Here is a 16,002-nt window from a genome sequence, read left to right as displayed (position 1 = left end):
ACTCATACTGAGCTGCTTGTCCACCAGGACCCCCAGGTCCCTTTCCACAGAGCTGCTCCCCAGCCGGGTAGATCCCAGCCTGTGCTGCACTCCTGGATTATGTTTTCTGAGGTGCAGGACCTTACAGTTATCCTTGTTGAACTGCATAAGGTTCTTGTGAGCCCACTCTTCCAGCCTATCCACGTCTTCTAAAATGTCCACTTCCCCACTCAGTTTGGTATCATCAGCAAACTTCAGGGTACACTCAATCCCATCATCCAGATCACTTACGAAGATATTAAACAGCATTGGGCCCGGTATTGATCCCTGGGGCACCCCACTTGTGACAGGTTGCCAGATTGAAAAGGAGTTATTGACCACCACCCTCTGCATGCGGCCTGTCAGCCAGTTCCCCACCCACTGCACAGACCATTTGTCTAGACCGTAATGCATCAGTTTCTCTAGGAGGAGGCTGTGGGGAACCGTGTCGAAACCTTTGAAAGGTAATGTTCAGGTGGATGTGCCCCCGCCTGCAGGAGAGATCTAGGAAAGTAATGCTACCAAGCAATGGTGCCTCTCTTTTCTAGATTCACTACCTATTCTTTCTGTCTCTGAATAAAGTATCCAAAAGTAAAGAATATATACTAGGGCAGGCATATCCTAGCCAACAATTCAAACCAAAAATAATTATTTTAAAATTCAGCATTGCACCCATCAGAATAGGTATTTATTGAAAGTGTTAATTTGGAACATTTTGACTACATTATTTTTCACTAGTTCTTTGGGTTTTGTCTGTGACTTTCTGAACACATTTAAAGGTAAAAATTTTAGCTGTTCTATTCTATAACAGATGATCACTTCTAAGATATAAGGATTCATATAATCTTATTAGGGAAAAGTCACATATCTTTCAAGGAGAGCAATAATATTAATACATTTTTGGCTAGCAAGTACAATGTGCCATGTTTTATCTGACAGTAGTTAGGTTAGAGACATCAAGTGATGCTTCCTTTGGATTACTTTGGGGTATTGCTTACAACCTGTTTTAACTTGAAGACTACGCTCCCCAAAGTGTTTGTGTATTGATTTGTCAGAAAAGTTAAGGCTTATCTTGTTACGAGAAGTAACTCTTTTCTGTACTTCTAGAGAACTATTCCATTAGAAGGTAATCTGTTAGAGTTATTCGCTTTCAAGCCTGCAGCTTGTTTGCAATTTCTGGATGAGCATTAACCAGTTTTATGAGCCAAAAATAGTCTTCAGTGCATTAAGTACAAGGACTGCTGTGTGTTCTGTCACAAATTGATGTTGCAACTTATCTTTTTAGTTTTGTTTTGTTGCAATTAAAAATTGGGTGCCTAACATTTTGTGGGTACTGTCAAACTTAAGGTAGTGTTTAGATTAAAAAAAAAAGTTAAATGTATGGAACAAAGGGTCAAGTGAAATATTGCTGCAGTTAGCAATATTGTTTTTCCTTGAGTTGAAAAGAAAGACTAAAGATTTTGTGAAAGGAGAACTCTTCTGGTATATAGATAGTTCTTGTCTACTGCTCCGTAACAGAGGAAATTAAAAATGATTTAATTTTATCTCCCATTTAGTGTTCTGTTCCTTCAGGCAGACCTCCTAAAGTGAAGAAGAAAAAACTAAATAATGATTAAATGTGATTTGTAGTCAAAACTAACAGTGGTTTAAATTTCAGAGGTGAAATACCTCTTAGTTCCAAGATCTGTGAAATCTGAAAGTTTGCACAAAATACTTTGATCACCTGTATCATAACTCATTTAGGGCCTAAAGTAGTTAGTATAGCTCCTAGGCATTTACGTAGTCACAATTTTGACATTAAAAATACCAAGTGGGCTAAGATAAGAGGCAAGAGAACAGGGTAAATTAATTCACAACCTTGTATGTGATTTTGTGATTTTCATGTATTTAGCAATAGTTGGGGTCAGAAGGGATCTGTAGAGATGTCTACTCCACCCCGCCTTGCTCAAAGCAGGGTCAGCTAGAGTAGCCTGCTCGAGGCATGTAGTTTTGAATAGCTCCAAGACTGGAGACTCCACAACAACTACGATAAAAACATTTTTCTTACATTTTGGTAAAATGTACCGTGTTTCTATTTGTGCCCATTGCTTCTTTGCCTCATTGGACATCAGTGAGAAAAGTCACACTTCCTCTTTACTTTCCCCATCAGGCATTTATACAATTGATAAAATTCCACCAATCCTTCTCTTTTCCAGGCTGAACTAGTCCCAACTCTCTTATCTCTCTCAGCCTCTGCTCATGGGACAGATACTCCAATCCCTTCATCATCTTTGTGGCACTTTACTGAACTCAGATCAGTATCTCAGTGTCACTTTTGTACTGGGCAGCCCAGCACTGGACTCAGCACTCCAGATGTCTCACTAGTGCTAAGCAGAGGAGAAGGTTCACCTCCCTCCGCCTACTGGCAACGCTCTTCCTGATGCAGACCAGGATACTGTTGTCCTTCTTTGCTGTGAGGGCACATGGCTTACTCATGGTCACCTTGTTGTCCAGGCTCCTTTCCAGCTGGTTGTCTCTCAGCCAGTACTGATGGTTATTTCTTCCCAGGCAGGGGGTGGGCTTTGCATTTCCCTTTGAGTTTCATGTGATTGATCTCTGCCCATTGCTTCAGGCTCTTAAGGTACCACTGAATGGCAGCACAACCATCTGGTGTTTCAGCACTCTCTCCCAGTTTTGTATCATCTGTAAACTTCCTGACAGTGCACTCTGTCTGATGGTCATCCTGTCAAACTTAATGAAGATGTTAGACTGTTGGCCTCAGTATAGACCCCTGGGATCCACCAGTGGTCACTGGTCTCCAACTGGACTTTGTGCCACTGATCACAACCATTTGAGCTTGGCAGTTCAGCCAATTTTGAGTCTGCCTCACTAGCCCATACTTCATCAGTTTGTCAATGAGGCTGTTGTGGGAGGCAGTGTCAAGCCTTGATGAATGAATTCTAGGTACATAATATCAGCTGTCATCCACCAAGCCATTCATTTCATCAAAGAAGGGTATCAGGTTGATGAGGCATGATTTCCCCTTTTTATGTCCCTGCTGACTACTCTTAGTCTACTTCATGTCCTTTATTTGCTTGGAAATGCTTCCAGGGGGATTTGCTTCATCTTCGCAGGAACTGAGGTGAGGCTGACCAGCTCATGTTCTTGAGGCTTTATGCTAAGAACAAACTGCAGATTTTATCCTGTGATTAGATTTATTTATTTATATAGTAATTTTTGTTATTACTAAAACTTCAATGTCTCTTTTCACTGCTTTGGTTTTGCCAGGAGGCTTTGGAAAGCCTTCAGGAGAAAGTTGCTCTCTTCTCTTTCACTAGTAATAGCCACCTGTAGTGGTTTCATGGAGAACCTCTGCCTCTTATGATTCCCAAATGTGATCTACCGTGCAGGCTCCCAGCTAGTTTTCCTGAACTCAGCACTAAAGTGACAGAAACTCTAGACAACTAAAAAATGAAAACGGATTTAATTAGTGGAGCAAGCAATTGAGTTCATAGTGTAGGAATGTAGGAAACGATCTGTTTGGTTTGGGTTTGTTGTTGTGGTTTTTTGTTTGTTTGTTTTTAAAGGGGGCTGGGCACAGAGCATAGTTACCACCCTTGTTTCGTCCTTCAGTTCTCTCTGCTGGGCTGAAGGGTGGGGAAAAAACATCTAGTCTGTTCTCTTCCTTGCCATATCAGTGTTTTGTTTGGGGAGAAGAGTTGAGGCAGCATCTTGAAAGAAGTGACAGAGATTAAATTCTCCTTTTGCCCCCTTCCCTCTTGTATTTCTTGGTTGTTTTCTCAGTAAGAAAGTTGCCTGTTCTGTTTGTTCCTTTATTTAATGAGTAAGTCAATGATGGTTCAGTTTTCCTTTCCTTACTAAGAGTTTTCCTGATAAAAAAAAATATATCAAGGGGGTGGGGATATTTTTCACTCTGGGGTCTTTCTGTGTTTATATTTGCATTGCTTTCCTTTTATTATCACTGTTGTTTCTAACAGTACTTGCTAGACTGAGCGAATGCTTTATAAATCCTGTGTCAGCAGGAATACTCATTGTGGCTTGAAAGTCCTTCTTTCTAGCTCATTGCGAGTGCTTTCAAAAAACATATATGATGTTCTAATAGTAGACAGCATGTGATCATAGTTGGGAGTCTTTTTTGTAAATTTCTTCCACTTACTTGTATTGACTCAGTCAAATATGTTTTGGAGTTGTTTTGGGTTTTATTTTTGTGGGGATGCTTTGCTATTTTTTTTTTTTGTCATTCAGTTTTTTTACAAAGTCTAAAGGACAAACATCAAGTCCTTGTTATAAGGATTCAACCTAAATTTAAATCTAGGCTATGTAGTTCTGTATACAACTAAAATGTGTATTTTTGTACTTCTGTCTACAGGAATAATATATTTGATGTGCAGAAGTGTTCTCAACTTGAATTTTGACTTTTATAATCAGTGTGCTGTCATTAAAATGAATTTGAGTGAACTCAAAACATCTGTCTTAACAGCTAATAGTGCTCCTGAAATGAAGTTCTGTCCTTATTCCACCCTCAATCCCGCCACCTCAAGCGCCACCTCAGTTGACACAAACTCCTGTCAAGTAGATAGTTAGACTTTATTTTATTTTTTTCAACTAACTCCTGTTATAGTGTGCTGGGAATAGTTTACATTTCTTTTTAATTATTTTGGCTTGCATTAATTTGAATTAGTTTGCTTTGTAAATCCTGACATGATTCATGCCAGCCAGGAAGCAGAGATTGTGCTCTAAGTATGAGGCCCAACAGCAATCCAAAAAAATCTCTGGTATTTTCTGTCTTCTTTATCTGAACCTTCTCTTCTCTCTCTCCCCATTGTCACTGGCAGTCGCTATCGTACACCCATCTCTGCACCTTTGGGAAGGCTGCTGCAGGCGTGCCCTGCTCTGCTCTGGGGTCTTCTCCTCCTCTTGCGTTGCTCATTCTTCCCTCTTCTGTTAACATGGAAATATGCAACAGAGGCAACATTCAATTATTCTTACCAGCCTAGCCTTTTTTAATATATATGTTCCTGAAATTGTGTTTCTGAAAAAGCCACCTTGATGACTGGGTTGGAGTAAGGAGCAGGAACTGTTTTGTTAGGAAAGTTTTCAACAATCTCATTTTAAAACAAGGTATATTAAGAAATTCTTCAGCAAGTAGGAGAGCTGCGAGCAGTTAAGCCAATTGTTTAGCCATACGTATTAAGGTTTTTGTTTAATCTTTACTTATTTGTTCCTGCTCTGCTTCAGAAAAGAGATGCCGTTGCTAACTGATTGTTTAGTGCCAATGTAACGATATGTGCAGGAACAGGGGAATTTAAGACTGAGTCATTTGAATACTTAGGGGTTTGGTTTTCAGCCTAACAGTAAATATCTAATACTTATAATGGAATATAAAGCTAGAAAATACAATTTACATTCTATAAAGGCTCAAAAAGGAAGGAGAAGTAAAATAACTGAAGTTTGGGGTTTTTTTCAGTAGCCTTTTATTTTTTTTAAAGAACTTTTGTGACCTTTCTGTTAATGATAAGTCTGTGCTTTTTAATGTTTTTTTGAGTTCTTGTATTTTAAAACACTCTGGCTAGAATAGTGCTCATTATTCACCTGCAAATATGATTCTCTTCATATCACAATATCCCATGTTGACTGTGAGGAAACAGAGAGGAGGTAGCTCGGTTTTTTTCAGTCAGTACTCAAAATCATATACTTTTTAAAATTTTACTTTCACATCCTTGTTATGCATTCATGCGTTCGTGTCTAGGTGTCTCATATTCAGATGTCATTTTAAGCACTTCATAAAGATTTTTAAAAAAAAAAAAAAAAAAGATTGACAGTACCTGAAGCTCTGCAGTCCTTTGGAACTTGCTGCCTACGTTCAAAAAGCACTTGCTGCCATTTTTTTATATTTATTTTAAAAATTGATAAGGTGTTTTTGAACATTTTGAGCATTTAGGGACTTAATAGTTCAATTCACCTTTCTTTTTTTTTTTCAGCTTAATCCAAAAATTCCCTCTCTTGATTCTGAGCAAAAAAATAACATGTTCATGCTGAGGTTTTGAAATATTTCCTTTTTTCATGTTGCGAAATAACTTTTTTTTTTTTGACCATAGTTGAACTAAAGCAAAACCCAGGAGAGAACAAAACTGAATTTTACCTGTAGGTGTCAGATTTTGGTAACTGAATCTTGTTTTTATTTAGAGATGGCAGATAACAGATATTTGTTAATAGATCACACAAGTATTCGAAATAATTATAAAGAATTGTGTTGAGAAAAGATTTATCTATGTAAAGTATATATTTGATATTTTACTTAAAAAAATAAACCCACACATGGCAAGTCTTGTGGCCTTGCATCTTTCTGGTTATTTCTGACTTCTGGTTTTTGTAGTGGGATTTTTGTTTTCTTTTTCTACTGGGAAATTCTTATAGGTTTTCTTAATGTACTCTGGAGGCACCAGCTATAAAAATGGAAATTCATTATGACTCTCCGTGCCTTTAGGCAAGAGATGGATCACATAGCAGGAGCTATCAATTTAACTGGTGGCAAAGATGAAGTTGCAGGGTTTTGTTTTTTCGTCTCCTAACCTTACTGGGGGTTCATAGATTAAGTGCATCATGTTCTGCCTGTTGAATAAGCCGGCATCTTTGGGTTCGACCCACCAGGTTGGAAGGAGAGGAGAGGAGGAGCTCTGCTGTTGCCAGCTGGAGTTGTGGCGGCTCTGTGCTCAGTGACTGTGACTGATAGAAAGGCTCAATTAAGTTGTCAGAAGGAATAAAGATAATGATTTCTGTTTGGTTTGCATTCAAAGTTACTCATTCCTAGCATCTCTGTCTGGTTTTCATGTTAGGATGTAATGTCAGCTTCATGTGGAGCTTGCTTTATTTGTTTACAGTATCTACTTTTGAAAGTGGAAGATGATCAGGAGAGAGTTTTTATATATGAAATAGTAGATATTGGTCATTGTCCTTTCCAGAGTTGTCGGACCTATTCCTTGATATATGTCAATCCAACAGACTCTCCTAACAGACTCAGTTTATAGTGATATTAATGTGTTACTTTCAACAATTAATGCCAAGTAATATCTTTGAAAAGCAGTGCTTTGACAACACTTTACTACTCCTTCCCACATGTGCTGGATGAGTATCTTAATTTACACTAAATTTTAAGACGAACCTGACAGATTTGGTCTTCCTGTGATTTTTCGTTTTTTTTCCTTCAAGCTAAAATGAAAAGTTTCCCATGACTTTGGGTTGCTAATTAATGGCCAAAGAGATTGATGGGGTGATTTTTAAACCACCTTTTATGCCTTCCTAAGGTTATGCACAGGTGAACATAGTGCTTGTGTTACTGTGGCTCAATGTAATCATGATCTAAGCTGTGATCGTGCATGATTTTAGCCCATTGTAGATGGGAATTGAAATGCATTAACTTAATTCACATTAGGAAAATGGCAGGTAGATGTGGTCCGGTGTTATACTTCATGCTTTCCTTTAAAAGCTCCAATCTGCTACCCATTTTTGTCAGTACGTGCAGTCCTAGCAAGCACACCTACCCCTAACAAAAGTAGCCAGGCATTTCCATCATCTAGCAAATAGCGGCTTTGGGCCAAGAAATGTTTCAGCAACAAAACTTTATGATAAACATTGCCTTTGCCATCATGTGTGATTAAATTCACTTGTATCTACTGTCTGCCATCTGCTTAAGTCTGACTTTGTAATGGTGACGTGACATTTAAAATGTTCTTCTAATTCCACACAGAACTTCATATCTAAAACAAATGTATCTGCATCCATATCTACTAACGGATAAGTACAGATGCATGTACTTCCATTTTCCCACCCTGTTTGGATGGGCTATAAGAAAAGTTTATTTTTGTTTGTACTTGTTGGACTTGAAAATTAGAATGTGAATCTTGGAAATATTTTCTTCACTGAGAAACAAGAGATACTTGAGAGACAGATGCTGTTAGAATGTGATCAAAGCAAACAAAATTACAAATGCTGGATTCTTGTCACCCCTCCCTCGATACCATTCTGCTTGGGAAATTAGCTGGTATAAAGCCAGGAGAAGCTGTTCCTATGCTATTCCAATTTGATCGATCTTCATCTGGTGCGTGATCCATCAGGGATTGTAACAACATATCATAATTCAAAATACTTTAAGCTTCTTTGCATGGGAAGAATGATGGCATCGGGATAGTAACTTGTCTCAAAACTTCGTCCTCTCTCTTTCATGAGATTATACTTTACTTCACCAAAAAAAAAAAAGAGAGGAAAAAAGGTAAAAAAAAAAAAAAATACCTACAGAAAATGGTAGGGGTGTGTATGCATATTTATATTCTCTGTACAACTCTGTTTTTTCTGGGCAGATCATGCACAGATGATAATCCCTGGGTGAAACTGGGGACTGCTATGCTACAGAGATGCCCACCTGAGGAAAAGGAGAACACAGGAAACGAAATTTTGAAAATCTGCCGTTCTTTGTATGACACAAAGCACATGATCCCTGTCAAGGTAAGTTTTAACTTCAGATATGATGGGTATGAGTCCTGTTTTGAGGTCCCAAGTACAAGAAAGATGTTACCATATTGGATCAAGCCTGATGGAGAGCTAACAGGATGATTAGGGTGATGGAGCACAATAAATGTAGAGAGCCTGAGAGAATTGGGTTTATTCTGTCTTAAGAAGAAATGACTGTGGGAGATCATATTGCTGTCTTAAAATATGCAGATGAGGAAACATGTAGAGGAGTTGGAGCCAGCCTCTTCTCAGAGATGCTTAGTGACAGGACAAGAGGCAATGGAGACAAGTTACGTCATCAAAAACTCTCAGTACATGCAAGGAAAACGTTTTTCACCATTGAAGTGGTGAAACATTGGAATAGGTGGATGCCTAGAAGAGATATGGAGTCGCTGTCCTTGGAGGAATTCAGAACTTGACTGGATCATGTCATGGGCAGTTTGGTCTTGTTGGGCTTGCTTTGAGTGGGGGCTATTTGGATTAGCTGACCTTTAGAGGTCTGTTTCAGTGTAAATTATTCTTTGAAGTACTTATGGAAGGTCTTTAGTAGTGCATTGTCATTGATGCTAGTGTGGCAAAGGCTGTTAGTTTAAAGATTTAGCGGAGAATCCTTGAAAAAATGTGTTGGTGATGGGGAAAAAACCCCTACTACACAAGTAATTGCTCTGTAATAACCATGATGTTTTTGTCTTCCTTAACTATGTATGCATACTTCAATACAAGCATTTCTTAAGTATAAAATTATTGAAGCATTTTGTACGTAAACATTGTATACTAATGAAGACAGATTTGAGAAATGCTTAATAAACTTCACACAACTTCAGAGTAGTGTGTGCATATTTTTAGTAGGCTGATTAATCCCTTATAATCATCTTCAGGCAATCACAGTCTGTTATAGAAAACAGCTGATGTTAAGACTAGAAGCAAAATAGAAACAAAACATTTTGTTTAAAATGCAGACAGGTGGGCTGTGTGTTGTTTTTTTTAAATAGTCCAACAGACTGATTTAAGTCAAGTTCAAAATTTATGCAGAACATGATTCCAGAAGGTGTCAGTAAACTGAAATGATAAATGCACTTCATTCATTCATTCCAACAAAAAATTTAGTGGAAGGCAGGTCTCCCTATCCCTGGGACTGGCGTAAGTATATATAGCTTTTCTTTACAAGGCGTTGAATGGCCCATCATAGCTTGTAAATTCATGACCTTACTCATGTGTAGGAGTAGTCAAACTGTCAAAGCAGAATTTTTGAACTCACCTCAGTGAACCACGAAGACAAATCCCACTGAAGGTCACTGTCATTCAGCAGTCAGTTTACCAAGAGTTCTGCTCAAGGATGGGTCGTGGTTTGATTGATTCTCTCAATTGAGTAAAATTTTTCTTGAATTCTTTATTTACACACAGTTCTGATACTGGTTGGCAGCTTTGCTTGGAGGTGCCTTCCTTTTTAATGTTGGAAGAGCCCTCTGTGTGAGTGTGAATATACATAATACGAAGACATTCTGGTCCTCAAGCTTTACCAACGTGAAATACTGTTTTTGTGACTAGAATGCTGTATGTCAACAGGAATCGCACTAAAATGTGGAATTGTATAGTTATCTACAAACACAGGCTATATTGCTTCAAGTCTCTGCTTGGGAAGAGGGGGAATGACATGGATAATTTAAGTAACTTATTTGTATGCACAGCTACGGTACTTAAGTACAAAATTAGAGAGCTGAGATCGTGTGGCTGAATAAGATCAAAATCTGATTACTGACAATTAACCTGTTTAGATGACTTCACATTTCAATACATACACTGATTAAGAAGACAGACCTAGAATGATGGAATTCTAAAAACTGAGAGATCAATTTATCACCATGAATTACATTTGCCATTCTGAAGTCCAGAGGCTGTGATGGAAGAAACATTTAACTTCAAGTCATGATGGTCTAGAAGTTAGACTGTTTCTTCAGATGTATTTAGAAAGGTTTCTCTCTTCCTTTATTCCACCTCCTGCTGGTCTTTCTAGTTTTTTAGGGGCAAGTTCTTTTTTTAATGTTTTTTGAGGAGTTGCACAGCTTTAATCTTTGCATCCGTGTGTGTGTCTGTCGTGGTTTTTATTTGCATTATGCAGTGGATAGATTTTTCTTTTTTTTTTTCCATTCCTCTTAGTTGAAATAAGCATTGTTTTATTTGCTTGGAATGCACATGTGTTTGGACTGTCTGATATCCCCTGCACTGCCTGATTAATCTCTTGAGAAAGGGGCAAATCCTTCTCCCCCCAGTAAGTGTTAAAGTGTGGGTCGTGTGTCAGTTAATGTAGAGACCTAAATGGGAGGATGCATCTAGTCTCTTACCTGTAGTCACCCTGGGGTCCTAGTGGCTATAAGATGTTTATCTCCTGGAATAATATAGCAGCCAGTTGGTCTCGTTTTTTCTATTTCTGTAGCTAGTTGTTCCCATTTTTTATATATGAGTTTACATTGTATGTTTTTCTTCATTCACGGTTGTCTCTGATCGTTTTGTTCAGATAATTTTGAATTTAAATGCTGCCCTTTGGTCTGCTTTCAGCCTCTCCAGACACAATACTGTTTGTACTCATTATCCAGCCCTTAAAGCCATCCATGAAAATACTGAATAATATTGGACCCAAAACAGACTCTTAGGAAATCCATTTTATGAGTCTCACTGGTGTTACAGTGAACCATTCATAGCTGCATAACTAGATAGAAGACAAAAGTTTCAGCTAAATCATGGTAATCCAGATTTTGATTTATGACTTCCCTTGTCCCTCTCACAGGTAACATCATACCCGCTCTAAGTGCAGCCTCTCACGGCAGGCAGGCACTCAAGTGTTTTAAAGTGCTTATTCCAGAAAAGAAAGGCACTTGTGTTGCTCTGAGAAGCACCGTGAGTGGTGGCTTGCTGCCTAGGGTTGGATTTCCAGTTGCTGCCCAGAGCAGCAGTGCAGCCATACGACGAGCAATAGACATACGAGAAGGTGTTTGTACTATTTGGACAGTCTATTTGGCAAGTTGTCCAGCCCCTTCCTGTGGGAAAAGGGATGGAGGCCACTCCAGGGGTTTGCAAGTTGGACCACACTATCCTACACCTCATTTCCCTGGTGCCTCTGACAGCGTTTTGTGTCACGTTTTCAAAGTGTTGCTAAACTTAAAATATGCCATAGTCATGGCCTTACTCTTAACCGCAGAACCTGTTGCAGGGGTCTTTAGGAACATATTTCTGTACAATGTTTTTGTTTGTGTTTTTTTCACTATGTGTTTTGATGATTTTCATGAACTGGGAGTATCCGATAGGTCCATAATACTTTCCCCCTTGCATGCCTGCTTTCTTCCATGTCTGAAAGACAGACTGTATTTCTCTTTTCCAGTCCTGTGTAACCTGTCGTGTTCTCAAGGGTGATGTCCCTTAACTCGACTTACTATTTCTTTAGGTGTTCTGGGGTGAATTTTTTATAGCCCCAGAAATACGTTTTTTTTTTTTTATTATTTGAGACTGAATTTTCAATGCTGAAGTCTCACCCATTATTATTATTGTCAACTGTTAATTGTTCATTTGCCTGAAATCTTTTAACAAGAATTGAAACAAAATATTTAACACTTTGCATTTCTTACCTTTTGGTTACTGACTTTTTTGTATCACTGTGTCATTAATCGTGATGTTGTATCGTAAGTGTACCAGGAAAATAGGCAGTGGAGTCTTACTGATAAGAGACATCAAGTGAAGAAGAGTGGATAAGAAGTACCCTTCTCCATAAACCACTAGTAAAAATGGCATTAAAATAAAACACTTTGTTAGTATAGCTGCATTTCGGGAGGACACTGAAAAATGAGGCAAAAGAGAAAACCTGCAAAAATTAGTGCACGGATGAGAGTGGAAGACTGAAGGACTGCAGTGTGTTAGCTTATCAGAGATCAAGAGGTGATTGGTTTTATTCTGCAGATATTTTTTAGATGGAACAGAAGCTATAAAATGCTTTAATTACAAAGAAAGGCATAACAAGAAACAATTGAGTTTAATTTATAACATTTCAAATTTTAGCATAAGGCATGGTATTTTGACAGTAAGTAAAATTAACTGTTGGAGCGTATACTTCTCCTTCAAGAGAGATGATGGTTTTATAGGTGACACTTGGATATGTCTGCTGGACACGTTGTCAGGCACAAACTCAAGTCATCTGACTGGTACCTACCTGAAATCTAACGCCCTTTGGCTTCAAAATCTGCTAGTGTAAGGTAAACAGAAGTTAATCGGATAGCTAAACGTGTGTTTTCTTGTGTGGAGGCCTTTATGCATCTGTGATGAGCAAAGCGGATTGTGTTAGAACACGTCCCGTTGGCATGTGTAACCAATACTAGAGTGTAATTGTGAAGTATCTAAGAAGAAAACAAAATGCTGGCATATCATCTGAGTTAAATGCTATTTCTTTGAAAATAGCAGTGTTAATATCTATATTACTGCATTTGCTTGCTGAGAGATTTAATTTTTTTTATCTTAAAGCAGCTCATTGGGAGAACAAACTGATTCAACATCAGCATATTTTCTCTCCCTGCCCTGTTGCTGTAAAAATGTACAGTACCTAGTTACATTTTCCAATTTGCTTAGTTTCTTTTTCTTCCCCACACAACTGAAAAATATGATTTGGAGCTCTTCTAAAGAGCCTTTTTATACTGAAGGGTTATTTCTTAAGCACTGCTTCTCCATTTAGTTTTGAGAGGCTTTCAGACAGAAAAAGCAAGCATGGTAAAATTGCTGTTTTGTTCAGGTTATGTATGTTCTGACTCTAGGAATTTATGTTACTGAACATAAGCTGCATTTATTGCCGTGGATACACCCTTTCAAGAAAAGGAGATGTGTAGTGTGACTATCTAACTTTGCGTTCAGTAAGTTTGCTGGTATGGCAGCCATACTGCTCAAAAGAAATACAATGGAATATGAAATTATCAAAAGTTTAATAAGCATACGACCGATCAGACAAAGCTTAACGTATGTATTTAATCTTCTTATTCCTTGATCCTGTATCATACCCTTCACTGAAAACATTATCAGTAGCAGTACAGATTACAAGTTTAAAGGAACGAGTCCAGGCAAGAGAACAAGCCTCAGTGACTCAGAGCTCAGCGTGATAGAATATATCCTTCTAGGTAGTGTTTCTTGAAAGTATAAATTTAGAAAAGAGTGAGCAACGTGCAGCCAGATACCTGCCTGTGCTACCAAGCAAGGCCAGGTGTCTCTGCAGTATGCTACAATTGGAGCGTTTAACATCTCTTCATCTTCAAATAATTCTTAGGCTTTTAGGTTCACAGCTACTAAAACAGTGCTGGTCCCTTCCAACCTAAACCATTCTATGATTTTGGTCATTAAATTGTAACACTTGTCATTAAACTTCAAAAGATGTTTAAAAAAAAAAAAAAAAGGGGAGGGGGGAAGACTTGCGTTCTCCCAACTTAGTATTTAGCTGATGAGCTCCTTCAACAATTGCTCTTTAAATGTTGGAGTGAAACAGAGAGCACCTCTGAGTTGGGTACCACCTTCAAGGTGACTATCACACAATACCCAGAGCACTTAGTGTAGGTTGTCCTGGAATATGGGACATCTCTGGACCTCATTGGGAAGTGGTTGTGGCCAATGACCAAAATTCTTGAAAAATGACCAAAAGGGATAGGGAAGTTGTTATTTGATTTATAACATAATTTGTTAGTCGAAATATTTTTTAATGTATAAATGAATAAATCACTGTGGTGTTGAGGCGGGGGGGGGGGGGAAGCCACAAGTTTCATGTACGAGGTTTTCTTTGTTTGCTTTAAATAAAGGCCAAGGCAAAGATTTGGAAATACACAGTAGGTTTGTTAGGTTTGTGGGTTTTGGGAGTTTTCTGGGGGTGGTTTTTTTTTTTTTTTTTCAAAAAAACTTTTTCTCTGCACAGTTTCTTCCTGCAGAAGATTAATGACGCTAAATTTGTGCTGTATTATAAAAGATGAGAAATTAGATGAATGAGGGAAAGTTAATTTGCCAAGCTTTAATTGTGTATAAAAATTGGTATAAAATTTGAAAATGTTTTACAACAGAGCTTTATGATGTTGAACTCTGGTATGTACTGTGATTTCCTCTTTATTTTGTTCCACTTTTATGATTGCATAATTGACTTACAGAAATGTCACAGGTGTCCATTAAGTTTCTTCCTGTGCTTTGCAGGATTTCAGGAAGCACAAATATATTAGTCCCACAGAGAGCTGTGATTGCTCTGTTGTTCTTTCAGTAAAACTCTGGTTTGTAATGGTGATGCAGTACCTGCCTTGTCTTAATATAATAAATGTTGCACTTATAACCCTGTATTCCACATTTTTTAAAAATTTGTCCTTTCAAGTTTCTGAAGAGTTATTTTCAACTGGGAGTTCATTTGTTTTAAAAGTTTGTTTTCATTTTGCATTTGACATAGAATTTTCATAAATTTTAGTGTGAATGATGATGCTAGTATCTCCAGAGATCTCACCGAATGAGTTTACTTTTATTTTCAGTGCATAAAAGAATTATGTTTGCTGCTGCTTAACCAGTCCCTCCTGCTGCCATCACTGAAACTGCTGCTAGAAAGCAAAGATCAAGATCTTCACGCTGTGGCACTGGAGCAAATAAAAGCTGTTGCTAAGGTATGAGCAATTGAATTAACCACCTTTCAGAGTTTCAGGTAATAAATTAGCTCCTTTATCTTCATGTAGTAAGCAGAAACTATTGAGACCCTTATCATTATTAATGTTTTCCACATCTATTGTGTCCACAGTGAGCAGTAACACGGGGCTAGTAAGATCTTTTATATATACTTGAGGTGATTAAACATCATAGCACTTTCTTTAAATTATGTAGTATGCTATTTTAAGTCAGTGTGCTGGAACAGAAGCTATTTTATTATATAAAGTAGATTGTTATCTCTGGGTTCATATTCTAGCTCTTTTGGGTTTTTTTTTTAAGTGATAATAGTACATCAGATGAGGTAGCTTGTTTCTGACATACTTGTTCGTGTACACATGGAGAGCTGTTACATCGCTGGTCTTGTTGTAGAAAGGTTAAAATGCAAGATGTTTGGGGACTTTCATGCAATTCTAAACAGATTTTATTCGATACTGCAGCGAAGTTTCTGGGGGGAAAAAAGCTCACCAAAACTCTGTCTTTTTTCTTTGGACAAGAACTGAAAGACATTACTGTGAATTTTTCAATTGTTAATATAAAATTACATTACTCTTTTTCCTGTGTATTTGCTCTTGAGTTAAGAAGGAACACCTAAAAAAATGAAAGCTAGTCTCCTAGACAAAAGCATTATATTATCTTTTATCTTTTTTTTTTTTCTTTCCTGAAAACTGAGGTGGGTTGAAAACATCTTCAAGCTCTTAAATGAACTTGTGCATGTACAACCTGACTTTCTTGGATTTTATGTTGGCTGTGGTCTACGACCTAGCACTCGATCAGAAAAGAGAA

General features: G+C 37.9%; 1 protein-coding gene across 2 annotated transcripts in view; it reads left to right on the top strand.

Moving 5' to 3' along the window:
- NBAS (NBAS subunit of NRZ tethering complex) overlaps positions 1-16,002 on the top strand; it is a 191,597-nt gene that overhangs the window by 164,632 nt on the left and 10,963 nt on the right. For both annotated transcript variants that reach the window (XM_054194532.1, XM_054194531.1), the window contains 2 exons: positions 8,376-8,520; positions 15,051-15,179. In XM_054194532.1, coding sequence (XP_054050507.1) covers positions 8,376-8,520; positions 15,051-15,179 — 274 coding nt within the window. The remainder of the gene's footprint in view (positions 1-8,375; positions 8,521-15,050; positions 15,180-16,002) is intronic.

Source organism: Rissa tridactyla, chromosome 3 (genome assembly GCF_028500815.1).
Source record: "Rissa tridactyla isolate bRisTri1 chromosome 3, bRisTri1.patW.cur.20221130, whole genome shotgun sequence".
NCBI classification, from domain to species: Eukaryota; Metazoa; Chordata; class Aves; order Charadriiformes; family Laridae; genus Rissa; species Rissa tridactyla.
Note: the sequence above shows the minus strand (reverse complement) of the source record. Positions and strands in the feature narration are given on the sequence as shown.